The 21908-nt window shown below is 39.9% G+C and overlaps 1 protein-coding gene across 1 annotated transcript in view; it reads right to left on the bottom strand.

Moving 5' to 3' along the window:
* Positions 1-13254, bottom strand: part of SLAIN1 (SLAIN motif family member 1) — an 84411-nt gene extending 71157 nt beyond the window's left edge. Inside the window, 2 exon segments of the mRNA XM_020973302.2 lie at positions 12226-12677; positions 12680-13254. Of these exon segments, the coding sequence (XP_020828961.1) occupies positions 12226-12677; positions 12680-13006 (779 nt within the window). The 5' untranslated portion in view covers positions 13007-13254.
* Positions 13255-21908: the final 8654 nt, after the last annotated feature.

Here is a 21908-nt window from a genome sequence, read left to right as displayed (position 1 = left end):
CTACATCTGACAAAGCAAGAAATAACTGGATACTAACATGAAAGTCACTTAAGAATCAGCTATTTTCTGATAGACTGGTTAGAGCAAAAACAAAAACAAAAAGATTGTAATCCCATCAGATTGCAAGGTCCTTGAAGGAAGGGAATACTTTTTGCCCCTTTCTGTATCCCTAGTAACTAGCACAATGCCTGGAACATAGCAGGCAGCTAATAAATGTTTACTGATTGAAATTAAAAGACCTGTTTAAGATAAAAACTCACCACATGTAATTAGCTCCAACCAGACCTATTTAAAGTCAAGGCCATTTACTACAAAAAAACTGGAAAACAGAAAAAAAAGATTATCTCAATTTCTTACAGAAGTTTAATACAAAACAAGAAAGATTAAAAGAATCCAGAAACCAGCTAAGCTGGCAAACTAAACCTCCTTGCCAAGCCAGGAGACATGGTAGCCAAATGTAACACCAGTTTAGAATACAAACTCACTGGCAAAACCTCATGGAACATGAGCAGTATCACCTCACAAAACAGGTGCAGAGAGAACTCAAGTGCAGAAAGATTGGCATGAAACTCATCTAAGCCAGATCCTCCTAGGACATTTGTAGACAGAACGGAAAGGAGAATAACTAATAGATGTGGAAAAGAACACATCTGCTATTGTTGCTAGAGTAGTCTTTACTGGACATTAACAAATCACAGATTTCAAGAGTTGGAAAGGACCTCAGCAACCACCTAATCCAATGCTACCTGGAAAAAAAAAATTCCTGCTACAACATACCCCACAAGTGGGCATCCAAATTCCACTGGAAGATATCCAGTGGGAGAGGCACTGCTCCCCCACAGACCCTTAATAAAGCCCAGTTCACTCATGCATAGCTCTAATTATTTAGTAAAGGTTTTCCTGATTTTGAGCTTAAATCTGTCTCTTTACAACATCTAACCACTGTTCCTACTTCTGACCAAATCGAATCCCTCTTTCACATGACAGGCCTTCAAATACTTCAACACAGATATCTTATTGCCCTTGAGCCTTTTCTTCTTCAGGCTATACACACCTAGTTCCTTCAATTGATCTTTATCCAAGATATATTCAAAGCCCTTCATGATCCAACTCCTTCCTCTTAAGCTCATCAAATGTCCTTCCTAAGCCAACTCATCATGAAAGAAATTACATGAACAAAACCACAACCTACTCTTTGTAGAAATAAAGGCAGACATTCAGAGAGATATTCAATGGATATAAAAATACAATACATTTAGTGCCATACCAAATTATCTAGTGTTACTTTATAGAATTAGAGAAAACAACAACATTCAAGTGGAAAAAAATAATTCAAGAATCTCAGGAGGAAAAATTTTGAAGAAAAAAAGTAGGAATGAACTAATCTCAGATTACTACTTTGGAGTCTAGTATGAGGACTGGTAATGATCAAACCCACTTGATATTGATTCAAAGACAGAAAAGTCTATTACCATTTGGATAGAGTAGTAAGCAAAACCCAGAAGCAAATATAGTAGTCTAATACTCAATAAATGCAATAATACCAGCTTATTGGAGTAAGTTCACCCTATTAAACAAAAACTGCTGGGACAACTATGAAAAAAAATTCTGGCAAAAATTAAGTTTCGACCAACACTTTACCCCACATACCACAACAAACTAAAAATGGATACATGACCTAAATATAATAAATATAAATGGTCGTATCATAAAAAAGATGAAAAGGAGAATTCTCAATTAACCAGAAACAGAAACAATTTTATAAGACAAAATAGACATTTTTCACTGCATATAATTGAAAGGCTTTTGAAAGAACAAAGTCAATGCAGCTAGAATTAGAAGAAAAAGAGTTAACTGGGTAACATTTGCAGTAAATATCTCTGCCAGAGACCTGATATCCAAGATATATGGGGGAACTGATACAAATATATAAGAACAAGAACCATTTTCCTAATGAATAAATGGTAAAAGAATAAGACCTGTAGGCTTTCAAAAGAAGAAATGCAAGCAACCAAAAATTCCAAATCATTAACAAGATACATGCAACTTGAAACAATTATAATGTTTTACCTTATGCCATCAGATGGGCAAGGATGACATATGAAGACAAAAATTATAAATGTTGAAAAGGATGTGGGAAGATAGCCACACTAATAAACTATGAGTAAAGTTGTGATCTGGAAAACAATTAGAAATTGGACCAAAAAAAACCCCACTAAACAATATTTTCCCTTTGACCAAGAAATACCATTTCTGGGCATGTACACCAAGGAGATCAAAGACAGCAGGAAATATCTTTTATACAAACATATTTACAGTGGCTTTTGGGGGGGGGTAATGGTAATGAATGGAAGGGAAAGCAGGTATTCATCAACTGTATGAATAGCTGGTCAAATTGAATGAAGGTAATGGATTAATTTTGTGCCATGAGAAATGATGAATACGAAGAATTCAGAGAAACTTGGGAGGACTTGTAGAAACTGATACAGAGCAAAGTAAAACATAACCAAGAAAACAATTTCTATACAATGACCATGATAACATAAAGGAAGATAACACTGAAAGACTTCAGAAATCTAATAATAGCAATAACTGATCATGACTTGAGAAAAACTGATGGTGAAACACCTCTCCTGCCAATGGGTAGGTATGGTGGGTAATTTTGGAATGAGGCAAACATTTTTTGATGTGGCCAATGTGTTGAATTGTTTTGCTTTACTATACTTATTTTTAAAAGGAAGGGTTTCATGCCACACTTTTATAATGATTTTCTGTACAAATTATATATATATGCGCGTGCGCACACACACACACACACACACACACACACACACACACATATGCATGCACATTGGTGAATTTCTTGGGCTACACATCTATCTATTATTGAAACAATTCTCATCTTTCCTCCTCACCAGAACTGTTTCCCCTGATGTCTTCCTATTTTAATTCTGGAGTGATTCCCATTGTTGCTGAGCTAATGTCCCTGTGAGATCCTTCACAGCTTTACTCTGAAACCCATGAAGTCTTGTCCCCAAAAAATTTAGGGTATATACCAGTATGTGCTTGGCTTTTCTTTTCTTCTACATCAGAAATTCCAAGAGGAAATATTAACTATCTCTGTAATGTTTCTATCATTTCCACACTAGTGGCCAGTTAGAATTGATTCCTATACTTTTTGAAGTATGGAATTTTCTTTAAGGCAAGTGAAAAGTTATTAGATGTTTTGTTTTTGGTAAAATAAATGCATTCAAATATGTCTGGATAATTGAAGTCTCCTATTTTTATTATTATAACAATATAATATCATTTCTCCACCATGCCCCAGGAAGTTCATTATTAGGAAAACCTCATCATCCTGCAAGATGCCATTAGCATTAGGACTCTACTTCATCACTACCTTCTCCCCTCTAATTGGAGGGTAGAGCCACGAACTCTAAAATCTCCATTTAAGGAGGGAGCTTAGGTCAGAGACTTCATTTCTCACCTACCTACACTACTCTGGAACTTTTCTGACTTCTCCACCATCCCTGCATATTGGGTATTTATCCCTCTTCCCTTTCACCTTCCTTTTGTATGTTGTCTTCCCCTGTTAGATTGTAAGCTCCTTGAGGACAGGCATGTCTTTCTTTTTTCATATGTATATACATAGTGCCTAGCACATAAGTAATAAATATTTATTGACTTGATGAATAACAATATACCTCTGCGATAGGCTTTTAATGTGCTCTGAATGCATTTTCTCTTTCTCTCCAAGTGATCTGACAGTGGAACCATCATTTTTAGATTAAAAAACTGTAACACGCATTTAAATAGTGGGCATTTATAAACTGTTTCAAAATACACAATATGTAGTTTAAAATACAGTATTTCATTTAAACCTCATAATAGTCATATAAAATAGGTACTGCATGTATTGTTATCCCCATTTCACAGACAAAGGAAAGTGAGCTTTTGTAAATGTTAGAGTCAGAATTTGAAACCAAGTGTTTTTTATTCCAAGTTCAGTATCTATTCATCATGCAACTCTTCCTCATAGTAGCAAATATACTACGTTAGAAAATTAGAATGATACCTAAAAAGATGGAAGTTGAGAAGAACTCTTAGACCTACAACAAAACATAGCGAAGAAATTTGTGATCAAAATAATACTAAAAAGCCCTCATAGATCAATTTTTCAAGACATAGAAAAGTGGGGGATGATTTCAAAAGAATGGGAAAAATAAGCCTGCTTTTGATTTAAGATAAAAAAAATCAGCAACTATCTATTCATGTCTTTTATATCTCTATAAAACTTTTGCAAGTAGTCTACGAATGAAAACAAGAAGGGTATATGAAAGCTTTTGAAAATTTCTTTTTATAAAGCAAGCCACATCTTAAAGTTAAAAAAAGTGATAAAAGTTGAGAGAATATAAAAACCATTATTCCTATTGTTTTCTGGTTTCAAAAGATAATTTTTGAAACAATATAGAAATTGTTAAATTATAGTACACTAATTTAGTGGAATATACTTTGCAATAAAAACAAGTATCCAAGGAAATCTGGGTAGACCTTTATGAAATAATGAAAAGTTTAAAAAGTATAACTAGAAGTAGAGCCTTCTAACCATGAACATGTGAGAAAAAGCAAATGAGAATGAATGGGCAAAGAATCCTAAGGAAGATTTACAGGACATGATTGAAATGGTGTTGATACTTCATAAATTGAAATTAATTAAAAAATAAAGTTACCAGGACAGTGGAGTTATTTGTATTAATATTCAGTCTTAAATTTCTAATAAGACATATTTGACATTACTTTTACTCAGTATAAAACATAATTTGAAAGGCTCCTCTCCAAAAAGCTATATTCTGTTTTCCAAATTGAAAGTACATAGAAGTCTATGGCATGTGACCAGAAATAACTTTTTTCAATGACCCTATGAGTATCAAAAAATCAAGTCCCATAAAACAATATGCTCACCTAAGGCAGCAGTACACAGAGGAAGTCCTAAGTAAAGAGTAAATAAAAGAAGGATTCAATGAAGACAGAAGGGTTCTTTCAAGGGTTCCTGCATATGCATGACATTGTCATTACTACATCTAGCCTCAGAACCCTACAGCCATCTTCAATGAAATTCATGGCCAAAGAGATAAGACTAACCATTTACAGTAGAAAAACCAGAGTGAGTGTGTGTGTGTATCCATAATAACATGTATTAGAATATACACATTTATTCCAAATTAAGATATACAATTGAGCAGATAGACTGTTAGTTATTCCATCTGTATAGATGTATATATACATACATACATATATACACACACATATACACACACACACACACATATATAAATACATACACACCACAATGTATATTATTGGAAAAGTACTAATTCATGTACATACCCCTACATAAAATAAGGAACAAGTATTTCAGCTGATTATAGATAGACCTACAGATGACTAGAATAGGCTGAACAGCACGTGAGAAGCTATTTATACAAGGCTTTCTATAACCCCAAACTGCTCAGTGACACAAAATTTGTTTTGTTCAGTTTTTTAAATGTCAAAGTTTTCCCAATGATAATGGAACAACATGCTCTGAGAAGAATGAAAATTTCAAGTCACCAAAGGATAGTGGAATAGTACATTACTATGACAACCTGATATGAGTTCTATCATAAACAACATGTATAATTAGGAAAGGAGGTAGACAAGTCAAGCAGTAAGAGTGAGGAAAAACAGAAAGCCTGGGTATTCTATTGGTATCCACAAAATATTAATAGAACCCAGGTACACTCCTTTTGGAGTACTCATACCTCATCGGTAGCCTTTGTCCTTCTGACTGAAGGCAGAGCCATGAGCCTCAAAACCTCCATTTAATATAAGGGGGGCTCAGGACTACCAACTCTTCATTTCCACCCAGCTGCACTTCTTTGGATTCCTCCATCATGCCCATCACCCCTTTCAGCCTCCTTTTATATATTTTCCTGTTATATTGTAAGCTCCTTGAGGGCAGGGACTGTTTTTTTTTCCTCACATTTGTATTGTTAGTGCTTAACCTGGCACATAGTAGATACTTTATAAATGTTTACTGGCTGACTGACCATAGGATGTACAACCAATAATCCTTGCTACTGGAGAGGTTGAGACTAAAGGATATCTTGAGCTCAGGAGCTCTGAACTACAGGGGCTAATGTAATAGTGTACCTACAGTTAGTCTGTGTTAATATGGAAAGCCCTTGAAAACAAGGGCCACTGGGTTGCTTAAGGAGAGGTGCACCAATCCAGATCAGAAAATGAAATAGGTCAAATCTCCCATGCCAATCAAAGTGAACCTAGGTTGCACATAGCCCAGACACTTCTAGCCTAGACTAGATAGGAAGAAAGATGGGACAGGCAGGCAAGCAGAGACAGGCCAGGCAGACAGACAAGCCAGACAGATAGTAATGTGCCTTTGGACTCTATCATTCTCCCTAGTAATTTCATCACTAGGGAAACTCATCAGGATAAGAAGTTATTGAAAAGTTACAACTTTAACTAATGGAAGAAGTACCCAAACAGATGAGATCATGGACGTAACCCAATTCACGAAGTATTTCTGAGTATCTATTCCATACAAAGGGTGATTGTGCAAAGCTACTGATGAAGATTCAAAATTTCAACATGACACTCATGGAGCTTAGAGTCTAGAGGATTACAACGTACTAAATATTTCTTATTCCATATGTTTTAAGTTAAGAATGGCTAATTTAAGGAGGCAGTTAGATGGTGCAGTGGATAGAGCACTGTCCCTGGATTCAGGAATACCAGAGTTCAAATCTGGCCTCAGAGAGTTGACACTTACTAGCTGTGTGATCCTGGGCAAGTCACTTCACCCCACTGCCTCACCCAAAAAAAAAAAGATAATTTGTATTGACCCACAATTTAAACTTTTATATCACTATCTGAAGTTCCATCAAAAGACTACACATAATTTTCTGGAACTAAAATCTATCAAGGAACATGAATTATCAACTAGGTCTATCTTTGTGGCTGTAAAATCCTTCATAATGTAAAGTAAAAGGAAAGTAAAAGGAAAGTAAAAGGAAAAGATCCTAGTAAATGACTAATAAAATATCACATATAAATTTGCTCTTTTCTTACCCTCTATAATTATTCCAAAGTCAAAAGCTAATGCTGTTCAAGGTGAGTAGCTATTCTTTAGTCTTCTGTGGCCAAGGTGTTCCTAAAATAAGTATTAAACATTCCATTCAAATGTTAAGTTCAACTACCAAAAAGAATTTTATGAAGTGTCACCATCACTTCCTAAAACACCAAAGAGCAACACAGTTCAATTAATTAAGCTAAAATTGTGAAAGCAAATACATATATATGTATATACATATGAATTTACATAAATTAATGCCATCTCATTTTTAAATAAAACCAGTAAAGATAAACTCAATGTCTTAAAGACATTAGCCCTTCAAATAATGATATAAAATCCTAGAAACAGTTTCTGCAGTACCTGTCAGGACGATAAAGAGGAGACAATCTCAAAATGCTTGGAAAACATTTCTTCTTCATTGTTAGAAAAATGAAATTTTCTTGCTAGTAGTATGTTAACATCAAATCAGCAGCCTCCCCTCCAAAAAAATTTAAAACCTCTCAGATAAGTGACAAGTGTTATTCAAGTCAGCTTGTTCTCAACATAACAGGTCTTAAAATTGTAACATGAAAGCTATTCCAAAAGGGTTTATTCAGCCTCTCTTCCCAAATGCCTACCAATATGCTCGGCAGTCCTTTCCAATCTACCTTTGACCTTTCTACCTCTTCTACCTAATGACCTGCTTCTTTCTTTACAGCCAAACTTTTCCCAAAAGTTGTCCATACCTCAACTTTCTCACTATCCAATTTCAATTCAACTTCTTATAGTCTTATTTCCACCTCCACCACACTTTTGAAACTTTAATGTCTCTAGTGACATCTTAATTGCTAAATCAAATGCCCCTTCCATTCTGAGATTATCCAGCTTGATGTCTATATAACATTAGATGACCACTTGCTAAAAGGGTCTTAACTTTGTGTCACTGATCCCATTAGTAGTCTAGTGAAGCTTATGGATTGCTTCTCAAGGTGCTGGACGTGAAGTCAGGAAGACCAGAGTTCAGATCCAGCCTCAGACACTTACTAGCTATGTGACCCTGGAGAAGTCACTTAACCCCATTTGCCTCCATTTTCTCACTCGTAAAATGAGCTGGAGAAGGGGCAAACCACTCCAGCATCAAGAAAATCCCAAATGGGGTCACCAAGAGTCAGACACAACTGAAAACAAATGAACAACATCAAAAAAAAAACCATAGAAGGTTACAAAGGAAATCATTTATAATGAAATAAAGATGTATTTTTTTTTCTCATCCAAGTTTATCTACTTCTGGATACTCTTTCTCTTTTGGCTTAAGGGACCTCAGTCTCCTGAAACTCTACGTTTCTAACCTTCCTGTGTCTACACTGGCTACTTGTCCTCTTCCTAACACCTTTAACTTGCATGTCCCACAAAATTCTTTCCTCATATTTTATTTTCTTCCCTACATCCTCCCTCTTGGTAATCTCATTCATTCCTAGAGCTCTAAGATTATTTCCAGATTTTCATCTACAGCCCTGCTATCTTTCCTAGCCTCTAGAATTGTAACCCCAAATGTCTGCTGGACATCTTCACCTGCATGTGCTGCCAAGACCTTAAACTCAATACATCAAAAACCTAGTCAAGGGTGAGGAACGGGTAGCCTTGAGGCCACATGAGGCCATCTAGGTCTTCAAGTGCCACCCTATTCAGTCAAAGGGCTCCTGAGCTAGGTTATTGTCTTTTCCCAAAAAATAATCGTAGACCTAATGATTTCACTATTTCGATCAGTGGCACCACCTTTCACTCAGTCTTCCATGACCAAAAGTCAGTGTTATCTTTGACTCTTTCATCTCCCTCTCCTTTCAGATAACAGTATCATTCTATCTTTGAAACATCTCATATTCTCTCCCTCTATTCCCATCCTCACACACCCTAATATATTATCCCTAATTACCTAAACTAATGCATTAGCTCCTTAAATTATATTCCCATTTCCATTTGGCCACCTCCCAATATAGCCTTCACTTCCAAAGTAGTTTTCCTGACATGAAGATCCCATCGTCTAATTGCCCTCCTCAAAATACTCAGGATATATACGACTGCATAACTCCTGGTTTGCAAGACCAGGCCAGAGTAGATAAACTCTTCTTTAAAGAAGAAAAATCTGTAATTTCAGAGAGCGTAAAGGAAATATTAGCAGGTAAATACTGTATTTGGGTAGGGAGAATTGAGATAGTTCCATTTCATTATCAGAATAAAATTGGAAAAGGTCATAAGCAGGGAAAAAAATCTGACTTAAACAGCAGCAAAACAAGACCAAATGGATTTCCCAATTAATGCTAATAAGATGTCTGGGAGTCTGTCATCCAGGCCCTCCACAATCTGGCACTATGCTATTCTTCCAGAGCTATTTCACACTACTTTCCTCTATGTAATCTCTGCTTCAAATTGGACTAGTTGCCTGTACACCCCCTGCTGTTTTGCTGTCTCCATGCCTCTGCTCACTATGCATGCCTTCTTTACCAGGCCTTTCCATCTACAGCTGTTGAACTCCTACCCAGCCTTTAAAGCCCAACTCAAATACCACCTCTTCAATAAAGAATCTGATGCTTCCCCTGGCAAAGGGTCCTGAACTTGCAGAGGTGTGCTTTTTAATTTTAATTTGATAACTATACTTCGATATAATTGGCTTCCTTTGTAATCCTATGAATTTTATGCATTTAAAAAATTTGTAGGATTTACCAGACTGTCAAAAGGGTCCATACCTCCCCACCAAAAAAATAAAGGTTACGAACTCCAACTTTCATAGAGACTTTCTTCTTCTGAAGAGTTCCTTGTACATACGTAAAAATCCTCTTATTATAAACTCCATGAAGGCAGGGTTTCTAATCTAAATATCCTAACCCCCATTACTCCATCTAGCATAGTGTTATCTACATAAGTTACATCAAGAAATAAAAATCACTAAAATTAGCTAATTATCTTATATTTTTTTAAAAAGGTCTCATCTAAATATCTATACCCTCATTACTCAACATAATATAGTAATAGTTTAATGTAATTGAAATCATTAAAAATTAGCTAAGGACCTTTAAAAATATAGCTATGTCACTGATTTAGAACTTACAAGACAATAATATTTTAATCTTTGGGGGCAGAAAGATTTAAATCAGAGAATGCTTAGAGTATATTTGGTGTTTTATGAACTGAACCACATGCACAGGCATCAAATAGAGAAGTTCTGGACACTTGGGAATATTTTAAGTTTTCATACACTTAAGACTTAGTAACAAAGTGATTTGTCCTTCTTTATGTTATTTTGGGCTATCATACAAAAGGACAGAAAGAAAGAAGCCTAAACGGTAGTAGTTAGGAAAAGAAAAAGGGAATCACTTGAGTGTCTTTTAGGAACAGGCAATGGAAGCAGCTGCTTAAAGAGACAAAAGTGTCCCCTTTCTAAAAATACACATTTTTAGTGCCACAAATTTTGTCCCCCATAGAATTTGCAATTTTGGGGGGGGGTAAGAAGAGGGTTTCCTGTCACTGTCAAGTTGTGAGTTTTGGAGAAGAAACAAATATTTTGGGGGACAGTTAACACACCAGGTGTTACAATTTTAAACCTTGCCTAGGGCAGACAAATGCTTTGTCAAAGCAGGCTCTGCCCTACTTAGTCTCTACCCCTAGATTAGGGCTGGTGTGTTTTCTTATTATTATTAGTTTCTCTTTCACTGAATTTAAAAAATACAATCTATGCAATAAATCTGTGAAAATACGGAAGGAATCAAGACTTATCTTGAAAAATACAAGGTTAACAAATTCAAAAGTATAACCAGTGACCAAAATAAGTTTTCATTCTCCTCTTATTTAGGTGAAACTGCCCTTAATTTTCCCTAGGTGAATGTCACAACCTCCCTGGGTCACATTTTGATGAGGAAAATGAGGGGGTTGAACTAGATGTGTTCTGAGGTCCCTGTCAACTCTAGAACCAGGATCCCATTTAAGCTGTAGCTTGATGACTGGTCATCAGTTGAGAATCTACTAATTAGAATGCCCAGAACTTTAATTAAGAGCCTTTCCCTGTTGGAAAGGATACTTTTCCAGGAGTAAGCAGTATTCGATGGACAAGGCAAAGAGGTGAAGAGTTTCTAATTGAATTTAAAGTAAAAAAAAAAAAGTCCACAGCTCCTTGAGCAAATGTCCACCTAGCACACACATGATTAGGATTCCCTAGTTATGTCCACATCTCTGACATCCATAACTGAGGAAAAAGACAGTGAAGTCAGCACATTTTGCAAGGCAAGTCATAATTTCAAAAGCAGATCTGCAAGAATAAAATATCAATGGAAATGCAGCAACTGAAAATGTATGATTGCACCAACCAGGTCTCCCAGATCGAGTCAAAATAGATATAAACTGTTCATCAAATAGGAAAAATCATTCCCTTCAAAGGAGCAAAAATAGTACACGAGAGTGGAGGACGGGAGAGAATACAGATAATAGGACGATTCCGTTTCCCTAATGGGAAAAGGTAATAGTCACTGAAAAGCAGATTTAAACAGCAGCAAAACAAGATCATATGGATTTTCCAGTTAATGCTAATAAGGAGTATGGGATCCAACAACTGTATCAAAAGGAGGATTAAAAGGTAAGTGTAGATGGCCAATTCATCGCTCAGACTCAGCAGAAGGTATAGCAGCAAAAATGGGAGAGAGGGGAGGTCCAGCAATTCAAGGAAAGAGCCTCCTTTGGTCCCTCAAAGGAATCAAAACTAATCGCCCCCGCTCAAGGAGAGCCAGGAGCCCTGGAGTGACACAAGCTGTTTGCACCTGTCACTGCCACCATTTCCTGTATCAGAGGGGAGGAGGCGACAAAGTTGCCTTCAGGGTCTCAGAAGAAGGGAGGGAGGATGGAGCTGAGAAGGAAGGGCAAGGCCGTAAGAGCCCAGAAGGAGCACCTTTCAAGTCCTCAGCCTCCCACAGGACATCTAGGAACCGAGGAACCTGGATCCTTACAGATAGCCCCTTCCCTCGAGGCCAGGGCAACCGGACACGCTCCAGGGACCAGGTCTATGACAGGAGCACAAGGGCTGGAATAATAAAAGGAGAAAGAATGGGAAAGGTTAGGTTCGACAATACCATGTATACTCGTCCTCCAGCTGGCTGCAGAATCCATTCTCCAGGTCCAGCAGCTCCACCTCATCCAGCAGGGTCGGAGAAGGGGAGGCGGGGGCCGATGTCCCCAGCGGAGGCGAGCCCTCAGGCTCCTGCCCCCCACCACCTCCCCCTCCGCCTTCTCCAGGCCCGGGGAAGCCGGCGGGGGATGGTTTGAAGTAGACGAAGGGGGGTTCGGGCTGGGCCAGGCTGCACAGGAGGGTCGGGGCCGGGCTGGGCAGGCAGTAGGTACCGGGGAAAGCCGGGCTGCCGGTGCCGCTGCCGCTGCTGCTGCCGCTGCCGCTGCCGCTGCCGCTGCCGCTGCCGCTGCCCCCGCTGCTCAGTGCCAGCGCCAATCCCCCCGCGGCGCCCGCGGCCGGGGGGCTCAGGGGGCTTCCAGCGGCGGGCGGGACGGTCACGGTCATAGCCACGGCCGGCGAGGGGACAGCGGCGGCGGGAGCAGCAGCAGGTGCGAGCCGGCGGAGGCGGTGGCCGCCGCGGGGTGGGCGGAGGAGGTTAAGGAGGAGGCTGAGGCTGAGCAGGAGGAGGAGGAGGCGGCGGCGGCCGCGGCAGCGCTGGCCGCCCGGCTCCGCAGCTGCTCGTTCTGCTTCTCCAGCTTGCGCACCAGCTCCTGCAGCTTCTTCACCTCCAGCTCCGCGTTCACCACGCTCCCGGAGCCGGCTCCGGGGCCCCCCCCGCCGGAGGAGCACTTCACCTGCTCCGCCATCATCTGCGGCGCGGCCGGCTTCAGCAGAGCCGCCTCCATCCTCCGCTCCCGGACTCTGGGGCCGAGCCCGGGGCCACCGTCCCCACGAGCTGGGGCTGCCGCTGCCGCTCCTCCCTTTCTCCCGCCTGCCCGAGCCCGGCGGCCAGAACTGCGGGTGCAGAGAGCGAGCCCCCTGAGAGCATCAGCCACCTGCCCCGGCCTCGTCCGGCCGAGCGAGCGCGAGCCAGCGAGCGAGCGGCCGGCAGCCACCAAGTTCTTCTGCACATGCTCACTGGAGCCCCCTCCGGTCCCACAGGGCTTTCAAGAGCACGGCTCCGCGGCTCCGGGTTTTTGCGGGGGCCAGGTTGGGGTGGGGGTGGGGGGCGTGGCGTGGCGTGGGAGCGGTTGGGGGATGCGCTATGATGAGAGGGAATTGTAAACTGTGAAAGGGCGGTGCCGGATACCCGGCTAGGGGTCTTGATGGGAGAACGGAAACGAGCAGTCGAGAACTTCTGCCCAGGTGCCTAATTAAGGGAGTGGTTTTTGCAGACTGTGAAAAGTTTTCCTTCCTCTCATTCATCCCCAGCCATTGACCCAGCCTATGTGGTGGGCGCACATTGTTTCCTAAGTGCTAGGGGAGGAGATGTGAAAGTACCTTAGGAGGTAACAGTTCCTGCTGTTAGAAAGCTTACGTACCGGGAGACCAAGCACCCGGGCTCGAGGAGGGCTGTGGGCTTATTCACCACCCATTGCTAAGAAAAATCTGTAGTTGTGAATATCAGTGTTAGTTCACAGCCACACTAATATAGGTCTCACACACTATACTGATTCGAAAAGCAGTCAGGCATTGCAACACATACACAAATGCAATTCATGCGCAAGGCAAGACATCACCCCATGATGTCACTGGTCCTCTTCCAAAAGGAAGAGTGAACAACAATGATTTGACAAGCTTTCCTTAGAATCAAATTTGCAGTTTGGAAGGGATCTCAAAGGTCATACATACAGAAAAGGAATCACCACTGTAACACATTGCAATATGCCCAACAAAGAGTTAACAAATCGGGGTGAATATGGCCATGAAGAGGGAAACCACCATTGTACTTTGAGATAGTTCTGAGAGAATCTGCCCTGCGTCAATCTTAAATTTGTCTCTTTTGCGTCTTCCACACATTGCTCCCCGTTCTGCCCACTGGAACAAACAGAACAAGTCTAAATATCTCCTACACACAACTCTTCAAATATTTGAACTCAGTTATCATATCCCACTCTTTCCCAGTCTTCTCTTTCCCAAGCTAAACATCCCCACTTCCTTCATTGAAAGTTTTCTTTCCACTATTTTTTCCAATGCCTATATTTTCATAGGAAGATGGTAGAGGAAAGTGAGGTTATGGAACCTAGTCCTAGCTTTTCCTTTCTTTTCTTTTTTTGAAACTTATTTTTTCTACTTGTTAGCCCTTGTGGCAAATGCTATTTCATAGGTTTCCATAGGCCTTCCTGTGCCACACTGCTGGATGGGGTGGTGGGGCCTGTACCCCCAAAATCCCTAAGACCATGTCTTAGTAACCCAGCTCCACCCCTAAAAATTCTCTCCTTCTTATAGGCACAGGGAAGACCCTGTAATTCCTCAGATAAAAGCTATCAGTGCAGAGTGCTGGCCCAAGGACTCTTTCCCAGGGTGCCTGCCCAAGGACCCTGTCTCTGGAGCTTTTCCAAGGTCCATGTCTCTGGCAATTAAACAAAACAAAACAAAACTGTCTTTCCTCCCTCAATGTCTGGTATGAACAGAGTTATTTCTGCAGACTCCCTGCATTTTCCCATCCATAGATTATAGCCACTTGCTCCCAAAGACACCTGGATCCCTGATAGATTCCTGGAAGTCCCTAAATAACCTAATTAGCATCCTTGGTATTCCTTTCCATTGTTCCTTTTCCATATAAGCTCCCCCCCAAACATTTTTGCTATCTAGCTTGCCTGTTTCTGTTGGTGTCATGATAAATTTTTGCGACTTGACTAAGAGGAGGCTTGAGTGTGTGAATTCATTCCAGGGGACACCGCCCTGGCATTCTCCGAGACCTAGCACCCCAAACCTCATCAACAGTAGGCCAGGTGGGACCTTCCCTCCATCTTCAGCAAAGGTAGAAAAGGCCTATCTACAAGGTACAAGGCAACTTTGAGGTCATCACCTTCTTATTTTACCTAGAAGATATCTGAAGACCCAGGAGGCTGGACAGTAGACAACACTTGAGCAGGGAAGAGGGAAGGGCTGATAGAATCAGGAGGGGATAATGAAGGGAGACTTCAACGGGGGAAATAGCATTTGTGTTGAGTTAGGGCAGGAAGTAGGAATCCAAGAGGAGTCTAACAGACCCATAGGATAGGCGAGATCTTGGACAAGTGGACACATACCACACACACACACACACACACACACACACACACACGGCAGGATCCAGGGGTATCAGTCTTGGCCCCAGTCCAACAGGTACAAGGATTTCAGGAAAGAACCAGGAATTCAGAGGACATTTTAATCCTTCCCATCATAAAGCATCAATGTGGACAAGGTTCCTGAGTTAGTTTAGGGTGGTCTTAAACTTGCTACAAAATGCAGGTATTTGGAGAGTCCACAAAGCCATGTCCAGCCTTCTTGGAATATACAAGTTTCCCAGCAACCTTACTTCAAATAAGCAGGTGACATTGAGGTTCTCCTCACCACTGATATTCAGGAGGCCTGGGAAATACCTCCTGTAGCTTCTTCTTCAGAAAAAGATACTTGGGCTTGTAACTTCAGGCACCACAATAAACCACAAAGACTTAGGTGACCATGGCTGGAGACCGAGCTTTGTCCCAGACCACTCACTAGACAACTGCAACAGGACAGAATGTTGGTGTCATCACACACCCCCCCAGCATTCCAAATTACTAGATCTTCCCCTCTCACTCTCCCCTCTAACGAATTTCCCTATTTCTGTTGAAGGTATCATGCTTCCAGGCTCCCAGATCTTGTAACTTCCACATTAGCCTAGACTGCTCGCTCACTTTTCCTCACCTGAATTAGTTGCCAAATCTTGAGCCTTCTATAGCCACGTCTTGAATCCAAACACTTCCCTCTGTTCACACAGCTACCACCTTAGTTCACAGCCTCCTAACTGGTTTTTCACGACTCCAGTCTATCTTACACAGAGCTGCTAAAGTAATCTTTAGGGGCCTTCTGAAAATTTGACCATGTCACTTTCCTACTCAATCACCTCCTGTGCTTTCCTATTTTCCTGTAAGATGAACTGGAAATTCTGTTTAAATTTTAAAATCCTTCACAACCTAGCCCCAAATCACCTTTTCAGCCTTAAAAACAGGAACTGGCCTTATCTCTGTTCCATACTTCTTTCAGCTTCCGCTGGCTATACCACAGGTTTCTTGCCTCCACCTAATTGGGTCCCTCTTTTCAAGTCTCAGCTTCAAGACAATCTTTTATATAAACCTACATCGGATTACCCCAATTGTTAGTATTCTCCTTCCCAAGCTATCACCTATTTAATTACTTTGTGTGTACTTAAATACTGTGCTTACATAATTTAATCTAAAACTTAAAACTTAAATAGCTTAAGACTGCATGAAGACTTTAGAATGTAAGGTCCCTATGAGTAGGGATTGTTTTATTCCTTACATTGTAGCTCCAGTAACTAGCACAGTACTTGGTAGTTAATAAACGCTAAATAAATGCCAAAGTTCTAAATAAATAAATATATTTATGCAGGTGTACATATATGTATACTGCATACACGTATGTATATATGCATATATTTGTATGTATATGTATATGTTTTCTTATGTTGTTGATCACTATCTCAGTCTCCAGTGCAATGAGTATTGGAAGTGTATCCATAAACAAATAAACAAATAAGGGAAATCTTTGATATAAACAAAAGTATGGCTCTGGTGTGACATCTGCCCTTGACCATCCCCATCTGTCTATCTAAACCTCCCTTAGAAACTAAGACCTAACCCTGCACTCCCCTTTTTTTGAGTTTCAATCTATCTCCAGTCTCCTCTGGATGTCACTAAAACCTGGAAAAGTGGAGTCCTTCAAATGAAAGTCCTAAGTAAAGGGTCTATGGAAGGATTTTTCGCATGCTCAGTAGCAGATGCGGGTAAGCAGTATTCCTGTTACACAAAGAAGGAAAGAGACAGCACAATGGGAACAAAGAGCTACCGGGCTGCACATTAGCAAAAGAAATAAAGAAAAGGCATATCCTAAAGCAAAGAATAAGAGTATTGTGATAAAGAAATGCAGCCATCTTACACCAGAATTAACACTCCAAGGGATGAAATAAAGATGAATAGGCCCCTCCCCCATTTTTCCCCGATTACGGCATATAGCATACAGCCAAGCAACCAGTAGTCAATATCTTCTATTGTGTCTTCTAAAGACTGTTTTTTATTAATGTACTTGTAACTGAGGAACTCTGGAATCATGTATTGTTTTCAAAATATCAATAATAATAAGGCACTAATCAAAGGTTGAATTCTAAAGTTCTTTCCAGCTCTAAAAAAACCTATAGCTTGCGATTTAGACAGAGAAAGTATAAGAAGCTAATCTGTTCTTAAAAATTTGCAGAATTCTGCATCCATCTTCTAACAAAACAATCCCTCCTCCTAGAATTTCTAAAGTGGAAAATGGCAAATTCCTTGAGGATAATTGAACCCTTTCACTCCTTTGTATTAAAATACTTTTAAATTTCCTGTGGACTATACACTGGTACATGCATGCACACACTATCACTATTTCTCTGTCTCTTCTCTCTCTGTCCGTTCCTCTCTGTCTCTCTCTGTCTATCTCTGTCTCTTTGTCTGTCTCTGTCTCTCTCTTTCTGTCTCTCTGTCTCTCTCTTTCCCATATAAAGGCACTCAAAAAATCAGACTAATTTTGAGTTGGTTATCCCCCCAGGATGTCAGTCTCTTTAACACATATAATTAAAGAGGTTGCTGGTGTCAGGGTTGTAATTAAGCAGTCTTAATTTTGATGCAAATTTGTAAGCTTTTTCATTTTGAACAAAATTAACTGTATAGTTGCCTAGTTCTTTACCAATTTTTTTAAAAATGTATTTTAAGAGTATTGTAAGCCGATTTTAATCCATGCAATATAAACTCATAAAAGTGGTAAGTACTTGTATTGTGACTGATGTCCAAGGATGCATTATAACATCATAGATTCAGATCTGGAAGGAAGCTTAAAGATTCAACCTTTTATTTTTCAAATGAAGAAGTCAGGTCTAGAGAGCATGAATGACTAGCCTAAAACCACAGAGGTAGTAAGTGATAGAGCCAGGATAAACTCCAGGGGCCCTTTGCCTCTTAAATCTAGCACTCTATAACAATACAAATTATGTTCCGAATTATCCATAGGTAGTCTTTTTGTTAATGTGCTCATTGGAGTTTTTTGGGTCAATCCTATTGATTAGGGAAATCTGATTGTAGAAACATACTGCATCTGTAATGTATGGTCTTTAGAGTTGTTGGGGAGGAGGAGAAACAACCAAGTTAAATGACTACCCTTGGTCAAATAGTATGTGTCAGAGGCTGGACTTCAACACAGGCTTTCCTGACTCTAGGGCCATTCCACTACACCATACAGCCTCTCATTTGGCTCATAAATTTCTTTGAAAAATGAAAAAAAAAATCACCTGTAGTCCCTTTCTTTACTTTAAAAAGTGAGAGTGTGCCTGTTTAAGCTTTGATTTAAAAAAATAAATTATCCTTATAGTAATATTGTCTGTGTTCACATGAATTTTTAAAACAGTTTGGATGGATCAAATTCATTTAGCTGATGGCTTATAAATGTACTACAATCATTCCTTGCATTTTCAAATATCTTTCTCCACAGAGATCTATTATTATTAACTCACTATTACAGATTGGCTAACTCAAGTTAAGCCAATTGCCCAGCTCTTGAAAATTTCCAGTTGGTCTGACCAATAGTCTACATTCTGCCTTGCATTAAGCTCCCTTAAAGCACTGGAGTTCAAGCTTCCAAACTTACTCTTCTCCACAGAGGCATTATGATGGAGTGGAAGATCTGAGTTCAAGTCCTGTCTCTGAAATATGCTGGTTATGTAAGCCTGGGCAAGTCATACTATAAAGTTTTAGGCAACTGTAGAAGTTTCAGAGAAGGTGTCCACCTGCATTGGTAAAGAGAGCTCCCTTTATCACTGAAATCTGAGGGGCAGACTTATCACTGTTCTCTAAACGTGTGTATCTCGTACAGGCACCTACAAATGACACCACATACCTTCAGGTCAGTAGATCTGATCTCCTTCAAGAGGCAAGCAATCCCTCCTGATAAGCAGAACCAGGGACAAGACCTCCTGAGCATCCCTAGACTTCTAGTTGATTCAGAAACCACTGTAAATTGGATTCCTACTTCAATAAGTAGAATCTGTATTTGTTTCTACCACCCAGTGGCAAGAAAACTCATTGATAAGCTTGACCAGCTTCTTTTAGCCATACCTATGTTGCTGGGCTTTAAACTATTTCCTAGCATGTAGCAGAAATGTGATGACAGGCAGGCTTTCTGCAGACAAGATAATGATCATTTACTTAACCTCTGACCACAACCCAGTTGAAAGCTGGTAAAATTCCTTTGGCATTTGATATTATCTTAAAATAAGAGCATAAAAAAAGATTGTGTTTTTTTCTGAGAAGTGGCAAAAAGATAAGATGCCAAAATTTATCTAAATGACCCATAAGTTTTCTCTAACCCCACCCAGCCCTACCTAGTAATCCCAGTCATTCCAACATCCCCTGTAACTATGCTTTCATATAGCTATAATTAGTTATTATAATAATAACACCTTGTACTTCAGTAGCATCTTGTACATTTCAAATTGCTTACACAATCATTTATTTGGTTTCCACAACAGCTCTGTGAGGTAAATAGGGCAGGAATCATTACCTCCCAATATACAGAAGAGGAAACTGGAGAGGCAGAAAGATAAGGGCTTTATTCAAAGTCTACTAACAAAGTTGCAAACCGAACCCAGATGTCCTGACTTCTAATACAGTGTGCTTCCTATTATGAATGATATGTTTCTATTTCTGTTTTTATATGGGTTCATGAATCAATGAATGAGCATTTATTAAGTGCTTACCATGTACCAAGCACTGGCTAACCACTAGTAATCCAAATACAAAAGAGAAACAATCTTTAATCTCAAGGAGCTTATATTTGTAGCAATAACTGTTCCCCACATGTAGCATGTTGGCTACATACCCACGTCATACCCACAGCAATGGGCTTTGGGCCTCGATTTACACATGTTAATAGGGGGAGACAGCACATGGAGAGATGTGGTGTCCAGGGAAGTGAACATTGGTCAGGGGAGTCACAGAGATTGCTCTTGGAACCATAGTGCTGATGATTTCAGCTCCCTTTCCAGTAGCAGTGGTAGAATTGATTTGATTATTGATTCCAGAACCAGACTTGGATATCAAGAAGAGGAAGACAAGATGGCAAGATGCCCCCATTGCTCCTGGTTTCCTGGTGGTAGAGGCTGGGTAAGATAGATTCATGAACACATGTCCTGTCCTGCCATTAAATTGTAAATCCTTCTAGGGGAAAAATAAATTATTTATAATTTGCTTTTTATTTCTGAATGTCACATACAAGACTCTACTTACTGGCAACCTTCCAATAATGGGAGTAGTGTCATCAAGCAGTAATCAGCTGCTCTATCTTAATGAATAAACTCCATAGATTACTGGCTACCTATGTCTAGACCACAGGCCTCAAGACAATATAGCAATGTAATGGTAGGTTCAGGAAAATTACTGAGGTAACCTGTCCTGTTGTTACCCCTTCCTGAATGGCCAAAGTCCCAGTAGAGTAAAGGAATACATGTATGTACATATATAGGCAGAAATTCCCCCTTGGGGACCACAAGTCATCACAGCATCTGTGCTGCCTCACTATACCCCCAAGGCTTCCTTTATATCTTTCCTTTCTCTTCTCCCATTCTATTGCCTTGAATGTGCAAGACTGTAAAGACCCCATTCCACATACACCTAGAGTGATTGCATTGCTTCTTTCACGTAACTTTATACCAGCGGTAAAGAGCCCTAGCACAGCCAGAAATGCATGATGCAACATTTGTTCCTTTACTTCCCCACTCCTACAGTTCAGGAAACCTTACCATTTGTACTAACACCAAAAAGGATCTAATGCAGAGATAGATTCTGACATAAAGACTAGTTGGTACATTTTGTTGGCTGATGGACATACCTTTGTGTATTCCCCACTGCAGGTATCCAGGGACACTCTGAATTCAGAGTCCAATGCATTACTGAAGAGATGCCTGGAACATTGAAGTCACGAGCATGGAGTAAGAAACAATGAGTTTCCAAAATTAACAAAGTTGCCAGTGCTGGCATAACATTTCCAGAAGCACAATGACCGTTCATTCATTGCCTGCTTATTTGTGCACAGAGGACAAAACCAACATAAATGGTCACTGTGTACTTCATGATATGGCTGTTTTTCTGCTTTCAGTGGCCTGAACTCTTGCAGGCATAGTTACTACTGTGCTAAAAACCAAATAGGATGGTTTTTGAAACACATGGCCAGTCCAAACAGACATGATACTTGATTCTCAGTGATGTTGAATTTCAAGGATAAGACACAGCACTTTCTCAAAGTAATTAGAAATTTTAAAATTTGCTTTACTTTTCATCTTTAAAAGAAGTTTCCCTGATGCCTTTTGTTTTTCATTAAATCATGTATCCTTTATGCCAGGCTCCTTCCCCCTCAGCCTCCTATACTCCCTGATTGAAATTTCCTCTGTATTTTATTCCTCTAATTTGGCATCTTATAAAAAGTTCACAAGTACATGACCAAAAACTTTATACTTTGGTTTAAAGCAATGCCGCTTGAAAGATAGGGATTTCTGCCTTTTAGAAAGAAAATATTCTT

This window comes from Phascolarctos cinereus, unplaced genomic scaffold, assembly GCF_003287225.1.
Source record: "Phascolarctos cinereus isolate Bilbo 61053 unplaced genomic scaffold, phaCin_HiC Scaffold_7;HRSCAF=346, whole genome shotgun sequence".
In the NCBI taxonomy this organism is placed as follows: domain Eukaryota; kingdom Metazoa; phylum Chordata; class Mammalia; order Diprotodontia; family Phascolarctidae; genus Phascolarctos; species Phascolarctos cinereus.
This window is presented reverse-complemented; position numbering and strand designations above follow the sequence as displayed.